Source organism: Heliangelus exortis, chromosome 22, assembly GCF_036169615.1.
Source record: "Heliangelus exortis chromosome 22, bHelExo1.hap1, whole genome shotgun sequence".
Lineage (NCBI taxonomy): Eukaryota > Metazoa > Chordata > Aves > Apodiformes > Trochilidae > Heliangelus > Heliangelus exortis.
This window is the reverse complement of record NC_092443.1, coordinates 8,207,251-8,218,424: the sequence shown is the minus strand read 5'-3', so window position 1 is coordinate 8,218,424 and position 11,174 is coordinate 8,207,251. Positions and strand designations below refer to the sequence as shown.

The 11,174-nt window shown below is 57.4% G+C and overlaps 1 protein-coding gene across 6 annotated transcripts in view; it reads right to left on the bottom strand.

Moving 5' to 3' along the window:
- Positions 1–11,174, bottom strand: part of KCNT1 (potassium sodium-activated channel subfamily T member 1) — a 64,237-nt gene continuing 53,063 nt past the window's right edge. For 3 of the 6 annotated variants that reach the window (XM_071766309.1, XM_071766307.1, XM_071766311.1), the window contains exons 21-32: positions 10,951–11,123; positions 10,673–10,744; positions 10,252–10,386; positions 9,914–10,025; positions 9,404–9,505; positions 9,151–9,234; positions 8,659–8,787; positions 8,539–8,559; positions 7,580–7,883; positions 5,559–5,621; positions 2,907–2,991; positions 1–2,486 (exon numbers count right to left, since the gene is read on the bottom strand). In XM_071766309.1, the coding sequence (XP_071622410.1) occupies positions 2,366–2,486; positions 2,907–2,991; positions 5,559–5,621; positions 7,580–7,883; positions 8,539–8,559; positions 8,659–8,787; positions 9,151–9,234; positions 9,404–9,505; positions 9,914–10,025; positions 10,252–10,386; positions 10,673–10,744; positions 10,951–11,123 (1,401 nt within the window). In that variant the 3' untranslated portion in view covers positions 1–2,365. The remainder of the gene's footprint in view (positions 2,487–2,906; positions 2,992–5,558; positions 5,622–7,579; positions 7,884–8,538; positions 8,560–8,658; positions 8,788–9,150; positions 9,235–9,403; positions 9,506–9,913; positions 10,026–10,251; positions 10,387–10,672; positions 10,745–10,950; positions 11,124–11,174) is intronic. The other 3 variants (XM_071766310.1, XM_071766312.1, XM_071766308.1) reach the window with 2 other exon arrangements.

The following is an 11,174-nucleotide window of genomic DNA, read 5'->3' as shown; positions in this document are numbered from 1 at the left end:
GGTTTTTTTGTTTGGTTTTTTTTTTTTTTTTTTTTTACAATAGTATCACAAACCATGTATCATCGATACTTCTTTTGGGAGGTGGGTTTCCTCTTGCCTTCATTAACACCTGGAATTAAGGGTTGGTTGGTAAGAGTTCAGGATGCCCAGTGAGGAGGGAGATGTGCCTAAAGCTGAGCTCCTGCTCAGCTCCTGGTGTCACTGCACAAGGACCCTGGGCTGGGGGCTCTGTCACCTGGGGCTGTGGCACTTGGCACCTCACTTCCAGCCTGTAACACTGCTTAGTCCTGCACTCCCTTGAAGGGCAAGCAGGGAGGGGAAACACCTGTCTAAAATCTAGAAAATTAACTCTATTAGTGCTTGATGAGGCATTTCTGGAGGTCTCTGAGCAGCTTTAGAGTGCCACAGACCCACTCTGTGCTCTTGTACCTCATCCTTTTAGCCTGTAAGCACTTCCTTTCTTTCTTTTAAATTTTTTTTTTTTTTTTTTTTTTTTTTTTTGGCATGCTAAGTTACAAACAGATATAAAGAAACCATATTTCTGCCTTAACCAAATAGGGTAACCAAACCAAACCAAACTAAAAAAGCATCACAGACTGTTCTGTTTGTACCCCCCTCAAGGGTCAGGCTGGGCTCACTGCTGTGCCTGGTGCAGGTCACCCCAGGGCTGGTGTCAGCACAGCAGGAAAAAAAGGCAATTAAAAAATAAAACAAAATAAAAATAGATCGACCCCCCAACCCCATCCAAGCACAGGAGGTCTTTCTCAACACCTTCTTAAGGCCATGCCCTGTATGGGTCCTACCCCCACATCCTCCTTCCTCACCCATCCCTGCTTCTCCCATGGGTCAGGCAGGATGGGCAGTGTGTCCCTGCAGCGTGGGGCTGCCCTGGAACATCTCAGTAGCTGTTTAAAGCTTTCATTTTAATAGTTTTGGAGTTTGGTTTGGGAATTTTTGTTGTTTTTTTGTGGGTTTTTTTTCAATTTTTACCGGGGGAAATAATGGGATCCAAATGGCAAAGGTTACTGGCAATAAACCCTTCAGCTGGCAGCAAGTCCAGGCAGGCTGATGGGGGTTCAGGGTCAGGTTGTGCTTTACAGGCTTCTCGTTTAAAAAAAAAAAAAAAATTAAAAAAAAAAAAAATCACATTGAAGTTTTCAAATATGAATGTAAAAGTATATAAAGTTAACAACTTGGTTATTCACTTGGCAGTCAAATAAAACCTTCACACATCCATGTAAAGTGTGCAAACAGAGATGGCAAACCCCACTGGTGTTTCTGCTCAGGGCAGGTTGCTGTGGAGGGTGGGTGGGTGCAGCTGGGGCTGGGTGGGTGACACTGGGATGGGGTTGGATGGGTTTGCAGACAAGGGGGGGGTGGATGGAGTGGTGTGGGGGCTGCAGGAGCTGGGCAGAACCCGCTGCCTTTAATGGAGTCACCAGTTAGTGACCCAGGAGAGGGGAAAGGGGGGGAAAAGCCACATCCAGGCTGTATATTGAGGCTGCAAATTGGACCCCAAATTGCCCCTGGAGGGAGGGGAGGGGGCTGAGCTGAGATGACCCCAACACCCACCCCTGCGTGTCCCCTGCCCAGCACCCTGACACACCCCTGGCACAGGGACCACAGAGTCCTCCCTGGGGACACCGACGGTGGCAGCAGCAGCACTGGGGATGAGCTCAGCAGGGAACACAAACCCAGGGTCCCCGTGGGACTGTCACAGCTTTCTGCCACCTGCTTTTGGCAGGGATCACTTTAGGAGGTGCCAAGACGCTGGAGGCAGCACAATCCCTGCCAGGGCTCTGCCCCATCCTGTCCCTCCCACAGCCACCCGTGTCTCCCTTCCCCATCTCCCACCACAGCCCTGAGCTCTCCTCACATCAGTGCCCTTCACAGGAAGCCAGCAGAGGATGAAGAACATGAGCTGGGTGACAGAGCAGAAGTTTGGGTACCCCAGGGGCTGCCTGCCAGCTGGGGAGGAGCAGGAGGAAATATTCGCTGCAGTTTTGCTCTTGGCTTGACAAGCCCCATCAAACACCCCAACCTGCATCACCCGGGGCCCTTCCCACTGCCATCCCCCCCCCACTCCCACAGGGTCATTTGTCCCCCGGGGTCTCAGCCACGTCCCACCAGCACCAGCACAGTCTCACTAGTTGCGGTATTGATATAGAAAAAGTTAAAAGCCACGGGGCGTGGGGCCACCGCCCTCTCCAGCTCTCCTGTCCTGTCCTGTCCCTCCCGGGGGTGGGTCCCAGCATCCCCTCTGCCAGGCTGGGCATGGCCCCGGGCACAGCGGGTGGCACCAGCCCCCCCGTCCCCTCCGGCCGTCCTCGTCTTCCCTGGAGCCCAGCGGCGCCGGGGGGGCTGCTCAGAGCTGGGTCTCATCCCGTGTTTCGGGGTTGCAGGAGCCCAGCTTGGTGCTGCAGCTGCTCTTGCGGCTGTGGCCATCGTTGGCCACGTGGGCCAGCGGGTCGGAGCGGATCAGGTACCTGTGGGGCACAGCCTGGTTAGGATGCTGGCATCCCCCCCCCCTCCCCTGTCCCCCAGATCCCCCCATGGCAGGAGGGAGCTGGGGAAAGACTAAACTGGGGTCTGACCCCCTTATTTTGGGGGGGGTGGGATGTGTGGGGAGCTGCTGCAGAGAGCAGGTGTTGAGATAGTGATGGGTACTGCTCCTGGCAAAATCCCAGGGGAAAATCTGGCATCGATGAGCCCCCAGGGCTGGGGCATGGCTCAGGAACATGAGGAGGGGGCAAAAACCATGGGAAATCATGGAAAGAAATGCAACGGGGATAGGAGAGGGTGAGAGGGAAGGTCTGGGGGTGTGGGGGAAGGTCTGGGGGTGTGGGGGATGCTCAGCCCAAGGGCTCTGTTCCCCGGGGCTGTGGGAGGGCAGGGGCAGCACCTACACGATGTCGTTCAGCTCCAGCCGTGTGTCCGGGGGGGGGTTGATGAGGACGTAGGACAACGTGTTCTGGTGGTCGTTCATCTCATCTGTGAGAGGAGGGGAAAGGGCTGGTGAGGGACACCCCGCTGGACACCCCAGTGGCCCTCGCAACCCTGCAGCAGTGTCCCCAGCACCTGGCTCCAAGGGGTCCATCCCAAGGGACAGCAAATGTGTCCCTGCTCTGGGGGAGGCTGTGGGTGGGAGCGTTGCCACCAGCAGAGCACCAAGAGCATCACTGTCACCTCCCTCTGTGCCACCACAGCTGCTGCACCCCCCCCACAGCCCAACCCAGCAGACTGCTAGATGTAACCCTTCCAAATTCCCTCTCCACCCCCTCCCCCCCGAAAAATAAGGTGTCTTACCTTGGTTTAGTGCAAAAAAGGGACCAGGTTAGTCCTGCCACGTTAGATAGAGCATAATGACTCCAACCACCAGGGCAGGGCAAGCAAAACCCCTCCTGGGGCCACTGGAGTGCTCTGCCCCCTTCTCCCCTCCCTGAACGCCTTAATTCAGCATCATCCAGCAACAGGATTTAGCTCAACAGTTGCTCCATTCTCCAACCCAAGGGAAACCCCCTCCATGGAGTTCCAGAACCATCGATGCCATCTGGGGACAGCTCTGCAGTACTGTGACCTCCCCAGAGACCTGGGGGCCACCGGGAGCTGCACCCATAGGTGCTGCACAGGGCAAAGGGGGTGGAAAGGCCCCTGAGCTTTCCGAAATAGCTGAGAACAAGATCATGGGTGGGATGGATGAGGGGTGCAGGGCCGTGGGCAGCCAGGGAGGGGGTGGGAGCTGCGACAAAAGTAACACCACGTCCAGAGTGAGTGAGGGGGTGCGGATGGACAGGATGGAGGGGGGGACAGACAGACAGACACCGAGGGCAGCGTGATGAGCGCAGGGGGACACCAGCTCGCTGCAAGGCTTGTCACCAGGGATGCCACCCCCCGTGGGTGCCTGATGGCCTGGGGAGAGGGGGTGAGCCCCGTGGGTGAGGAGCGTGGCTGCTCTGCACCCTCAGGAGTGGGTGAGCCCTCTGACGTGGGGCTTGGCTCCAGCCACGAGATGAGCCCACACCCAGGGGTGTGCAGAGGCTCCCTCCAAACCCCACCAGCTTTCCTTTGGCCAGGGCATCCTCCAGCTGGAGGGGACCAGGCCTGCAGGCTGTGGTGCTGGCAGGGGGACATCAGCCCCTTACTTTGCTTCTCAGAGTACCCTACAAGATGCCACAGCTGGGGAAGGGCAGGGAAACCCCCAGGGACCCCCCAACCTGTGCTGGACTGGCCAGGTGGTCCCTGGTTTTGGCCATCCCAGTGCTCAGCCTTACAGCGAGGGGGGACAGGGGTGGCAATGCTGAGGGACACACGGACCCTGGGACCCAACAGGAGACACGGGGGGCCATGAGGGGGGAGGTGGGAGGGGCCCTGGCTGGCAGCAGGGTTCCCTGCTCCATGGAAGCACCTTCTCCTGACCCCCATGCAGCTGAGCCAGGCACTGCTGCACCCACCAAGTATATTGCCACATCGTCCCCAGCAGCACCACAGCAGGGCTCAGAGCCCTCCAGCAACTATTATTTTGTTTTTTGTTTTTTTTCTTGGGGGGGCAAGAGCCACTGCTGAGCTCCAGCTCCCATCCCCAGACACCCCATCACCCAGCAGTGATGCCACCCCCTTGGGACAGTCACTCCTGGGCTCTCCTGCCTCTGCAGGCTCTGGGTGCAGCCACGGTGCTGAACCCCTCAGCTGCAGGACACGGGGCTCTCTCTCAGCCCCAGATCCTCTGTGGGAGGGGGAGAAACCGGCAGGGACTGAGCTCTGCCCGGTGCCTGCTGGCCCGCTGGCAATACACTGAGCTGGCCTGGGGCTTCCATGAGCCCCTCTGGGGCTGCTGCTTTGATGGAGGGGACAGTTTGTAGGAAAATGCCAACTTTTCACCTTAAGCGTGGGCTAGTGAAGCCTAAAATACGGCTGGGTCGGGCTATGGGTCACCTCCAGGCTGCTGCAGTACAAAGGGTCCTTTCCAGGGCACTGCTGATGGTGTAATAACCCTGCAGCTCCTGCAGACACCAACAAGGTGCCCCGGAGCACTCGGGCAGCATCTCTTTTGACCTCCCCAGGTTCTGCTGACACTCCGGACCCACCCAGGAGCACAAACCAAGGGCTCTGAAGGGCTTTCCAAGCACTGTCTTGTCCCCCAGCTGTGACTGAGCCCCCCGGGGGCGAGAGGCGGAGGGGGCGGTGCAGGAGCTCCAGCATCTCCTTGAACCCTCCCCCCCACCCCCTGGGAGTCCCCTCCTCAAATTGCCACTGGGTTTCCTGACCGGAACCAACTCGCAAAGCAAAGGAGGGAGCAGTTCCCGTTAGGGCTGCCGTTTCCCTGTAAGGATTCAGCTGGATAAGCGCTCCCTGAGGTTTTTGATCTCCAGGACTATGCGGAGCCCCACGCGTGGGTCCGCAGGGTGGGCTTTTGTTTTCCGGTGCCACCCGAGAAATTTGGTGCTTGAAAGGCTGCGGGGGTCTAAGGTGAAAACCGGCAAGGGGGTGGATTGGGCTGGGCTGGCATGATCTTGTTGGACGCTGTAAGTCACGCGGGACTCCCAGGGGAAGGGAATTACCTTGCAAATATCCCAGGTTTACCCGATTCATCACATCACTGGCTGTTAAATTTGCTACATCCTCTACAGAACATACAGGGAAAGGCACAGACATAAACAGAGAGAGAGAGAGAGGTCAGCAAGCCATGGTTCAGCAAATATCAGAGACGAGCTCCTGCACTGCAGCGATCAAATGAGCAAAAGGAAAAGGGGGGGGGGAGAAGGCAGAGCAACGTGTTCTTCCAAAACGCCATGGGTGTCCAGACACTGATGGTGACACATGGTGACAAAGCACAGTCCCTCAGACGTGGACCCAGGAGCTGCTGGTCCCCTTGCCGTGCCCGTCATCCCCCCACCCTGATGACACCGTGGGTCAGAGCACCCCAGAGATCCCTGCTTTGCTCCAGCCAGACTCTGGGATGAGCAGGGGGAAGGATGGGCCCTGCCACCATCCCAGCTCCTCGGCATCCTGACAGGGTGGGCTCGGGACCCTCGCTAGAGGTGGCCAGGTGTGCCACCCCACTGGCCCAGCAGCACAACCTGCAGCAGCTCCTCCTCACACCCAATTCCCAGCAGATCCACAAAGCAGCTTTTTGTAAGGAATGCCATCAGCTGTGCTCCAGACTCAGCAACCCATCTGCCAGGAGCTTGAAGTCATCCAAAAGAAAGCAGCAGGGGCTTGTAATGTACGAAAAAAGAAGGGGGCCACACACACCACTGCCAGCCCTCACCTGGCATGCCCTGGGCCACTTTGTCCTGCCACAAGCCACCTCTCTGTCCTCCCTCCCCAGGAGGCCCAGCTGATTCCCACAGCCACCCCATTTCCCCTCCACTCCAACCCCCCTCCTGCACTGCAGCTCTTTCCATTTTTTCCTTCTCTTCCACCTGCCTGAAGGGCTGCGAGGGAGAAGCCAAGATGGGAGAGGAGGAATATCCCCCCCTCACCTCCCAAAATCATTCCCCATCCCAGCCAGGCCATGGTGCCTGCGTGTGGGTATGGGGCTGGACAGACACTTTTGGAGGATGCAGCAAACAGGCAGCGGCACAAGATGGCTTCAAAGAAAGAAAGGGGGGAAAAAACCAAAAAACAACAAAAACAAACCAAAAAGAACCAAACCAAACAAACCAAGGAAGCTGTGGGCTACGGACTGGGTCATAACCAAGAGGTGGAGAATCATCCAGAGGACACACAGAAGCCAGCACCAGGGGGTGGGTGAGAAGCTTCACAAGAAATGGGGCTGCACGGAGGGACCCTGAGGAGTTTCACACACAACGAAGCCAACCCTCAGCCCTGAGGCTACCGAGGTGTTCCCCGTGGGAGTTTTATGGAGGATTAAAGTCTAGAACAGAAGGGGTCTGCACCAGCTGACGGGGCTTCACCTCTCCCTGCCGGGTTCTGGGGGGGCTCAGGCAGAGGAGGTTTGGTGACCCGGGGTCAGCGTGTCCTGAACAACCATTTCTGCACAGCCAGAAAGCGGGGGGCAAGCGGGGGGCATCGTGCTCAAGGCTGCATGGCAGAGGGGAGAGAGCTCCTCTGACCCTGCAAATCCCTGCCTGGATCCATCCCAAAGACCCAACAAGGTGGGGGGGCTGCCAGCAGCCAGCTGGGGGGCAGGCAGGGGGGATTCATCTGCAGAAGCACAAGCAAGCTGGGGAATGAGGCATCGCGTGGGTCAAAGCCAGGTTGGGCAGCGCCGGTGGGGTTAGGCTCAGCATGGGGTTAGGCTGGGTTTGAGGTCAGGTTTGGGGTCAAGGTTGGGGTTGGGGTCAGGGTTGGGGTGAGGTTTGGCTCAGGGTAAGGCTGGGTTTGGGGTCAGGTTTGTTTTTTGGGGTCAGGCTGGATTTGGGGTCAGATTTGAGTTTGGGGGTCAGGTTTGGGGGTCAGGTTTGTCTCAGGGTCAAGCTAGGTTTGGGGTCAGGTTTGGGGTCAGGTTTGTCTCGGGGTCAGGCTGTGTTTGGGGTCCAGCTGGTCACAGAAATCCCTGAAGGCGCCAGCCAGCGGGCTGCCCCGTGGCAGAGAAGCCGAAGCGCCGGGCACTTACCGTACCCGGTGGTGGGCAAGCCCAGGTGCTTCATGCGGTTCTTGACCAGCTCGGAGAGCTCCTGGCGCTCGGAGCGGCGGTAGAGGCTGAGGCGCTGCTGGCTGATCCACTCCGCCGTCTTCCCCGAGTGTTTGTTGCCTTTCCGGCTGAGGCGCCGTGCCCACTGCATGCTCTTGCGCCTCAGCAGCGGGTGCTCGGACTGATCGCTGGAGCAGGAGTTCCTGTGGTGACCCGTCTTGATGCCCCAGTGCTCCTTGACGTCCTTGGTGTCCTCACAGTCCTCCACGTTGATTGAGATCTGTGACTGGAAGCCCAGTAGGTCACTGGAGGGCAGGGGACCCGTTTCGGGATCTCTGCCATGGGGTGGGAGCCTTCCTCCGGCCCTCCCCCCAGCACTCTCCTGGAATAGCATCCCTAAAAGTGGAGGGCTGGGACAAGCAGCTTCACGTGGAGCTCTGGGGATCCCTCCCAAAGTTGTCCCTGGGCTGCCCCAGGCCCTCATCCCTCCTCCTGCCCCACACAGCAGAGGTGCTGCTATATCTCTCACACATTGATTCCCACTGGTGAGCAGAAATCCATAAATAATGCTGTCGAAAGCATTTCTTGCAGTAAGACTGATTGTGTTTAATTTATATTAAATTCCAACCCTTGGCTCCCGGTAGCTGCTTCCTCTGAAAGTGAAAACTGGAAGTTTTGAAGGGCTCCTGGCTCACCCCCTGCTCTGATCCCAACTCATTACACCTCGGTTTTGGCTTCCCCCAGAGTGCCAAGGCTCAGCCAGCACTGCCCTTCCCTGGGGACAGCCAGCACGAGGCCCGCAGTGGCTCTGGGTGGCCAGAGGAGCCACTGAGGAAACCGTGCCAACTGCTTGCCCATGGGCTACCTCAGGGGCTGTGGGGACAGGAGGCAGCAGGGACAGCCAGGACTCTGCCCTGGGGTGGGACGCAAGCGGCACTCACCTGCGCTCGGATGTCGTGAGGCTGCAGTGAGGAAAAAGGAAGGAAAAATGAAGTGTGAGCCCAGGCAAGGGGCAGCCCTGCTGTGCCACAGGCCCCAGCCCGGGGACTCGGTGCCCCTACCTCGGAGGTTGCAAACATGTGAGACTCCGTCCTGTAAATCCCGATGGGAATCTCGGCACTGGAGGAGCAGAGCTTCTGGAAGAGGCGTCCGTACGTCCGGATCCACAGGTCATCCTCTGTGATCTTCATCTGAGTAACAAAAGGAAACATTAACCCCCCTGTGCCAGGCAGAGCACCTCAGGCTACTCCTGAGCATCCCCAAAGCTCATCCATGCCAATCCCCAAAGCAAGATGGACTCCACAGGAAGGCCAGGAGCACTTTCCAAGCTCAACCTTCCAAACAGGGACTTCAACCCTTGGTAGCTCTTGGGCCTGAGGTTCCCCACCCACGATGCAGGGGAGCAATGACCTGGAATGTTCTGCCTGACATTTCTTCCCCTCCAATGACCCAGCAGAGGGGGACACCCCATGCAATTTGACAGTGTGACAGGTCCCAAGAGGTCCACAAGGACTTGGCCAGATGGTTTCAACCCACAGAGAGTTGGCACCTACAGCGCAGAGGTATCCAGAGCCTGGCGTGGTGTCAAGGCCCAGCAGCAACCGAGTGATGGTGATCATGTAGTCCTTCACAAATGACTTGGGAGAAGCATTTCGGCAGGGAGACACAGAAAAGGTTGGCTAGGTTATTCACTGGGCAATGCAAAGGGACACCTGCAGCCCCATACGGACAACCCCGAGGTGCTCCGGCCCGTGCCAGCAGCTGTGGCCATGTTGGGCCATGAGGTTGGCACCTCAGGGTGCTCACCTGGTAGAGCAGGGTGTCCAGCATGCTGATGCTGAAGACTCTCCCAGCTGCAAAGGGCAACCTGAACATGAAGGCCAGGTTGGAGCCATTCTCTCGCTCTTTCTGGAAGAGGAAGGGAGATGTCAGTGCCTGCAAGGTCTCCTTTGTGTCCTTGTAGGGCATCTTCACATGCCCCTGTGTCTGGTTCAGGGGTATTTGCTCCCTTGTCAGATCTGTCTCAGCACAACTGACCCTGCTGCCCCCCTTAATGTAGTCACAGCACGAAACCTGATGCAGAGGTCCAGGGTGCCCAGCACAGCAGCAAGAAAAGCTGCACAACCTCCAGCCACCAAATACAGACACAGGAGGAAGACTGTCCAAAGATCAACTGCCCCCAGATTTGTTTGTAGGTTCTCTCAGGTAGACACACACTAACTATGGTTGTTGCAGCAGGCAGAAGAGCACAGGACATCAAGGAACACAAATGTAGTCATTTTCAGCATTGACTTCCCAAGGGAAGACCTTTCTTACCTTTTCTAGCTTGGAAAGGGCAAGAGAGTAACTGTCCTTGGCTCTGAACTGCATGAACCTCATGTTGGAGGGGTGGGTCAGCTCTGTGATGATGCTGAGGCTGGGGAAGAGCCTGCAATGGAAAGAGTCCTGTTGTCCTGCAGCTTGCTCAGAAGTGACAGGACCCCTTGCATTTAAATCCTGAGGAAGACCAAAACCATCCCCATGCCTGTCTGTGGCCAGAAATAACCCAACAGCAGATGTGTCCCACCACCTGCAGCCACCATCCCAGCCACCAGCATCTCCCCAGTCTTGCCTCCAGTGGCTGTGACTCGGCCAGGCCAGTGGTCACCCCTCACCTGAACATGGTCTGGACGTTGACAATTGTCTTTGCATCTGCCATGTAGTCCTCCTCGGCGCTCATCGTGCTCTCCTTATCCACAACCACCAGGTTGTCAGCATAGATGATGCCACACTGCAGCAAGCTGTCCAGGCTGGGCAGTTCCCAAAGAGAAGAGCGCAGGGTCAGCCCTTGGGAATGACACAGGGAAGCAGCACGCTGCGACGCGCAGCGCTACAGCGAGCCCAGCCTGCTCCCAGCCACCAGCTCCTCATCTGCTCCCATCTACCAGGGACGAGCTGAGAAGATAAGGGGGGGCTCAGCTCTGTGCTACCAACCCTGGGGATTCTCCTGAGATGACCCAGAAATCTGGGCTGGGGTAAATACAACATGTTGAGGCATCACCGTAAATAACAACAGCCGTGTGTGGAAACACCTACTTGTCGATGGTGCCCTCCATGTAGTAAACCATGGGGAAGCAACAGATGGCTTCCAGAAAGTGGTGCTCAGGCCTGGAGGAAGAGCAACAGAGAGCAAGGGGGTTCAGCAAATCCCTCGGGAAAGCAGAGATACAAAACCCTCCCCAGAGCCAACGCTAGCCAAGGTATCCAACAGTGACACTGCTGTTCCCCTGCTCCCATCCCCGTGGCACAAGATGCCCACGAGAACACAGGGGAGGAGTCGGTGGGACAGAAAACACCTGGGGAGAAGTACTTGCTTGTTGTCCAGCAGCAACACGATGGGGTTGAGCTCCTTGCGGGACCGGTAGTAGGCACGAAGGGGGACAATGAAGTTGTAGAGCCCGTTCCCCGCCGTCTCCGCCGAAACGATGATCAGTTTGTTCTTGAACCCGTAGGCTTTGGCATCTTCAAAACTGTTGTGCTTGCAGCCCTGGGGGAGGCAGTGCAGGGACTCAGTGCCCGGCCACCCACCCACCCCCTC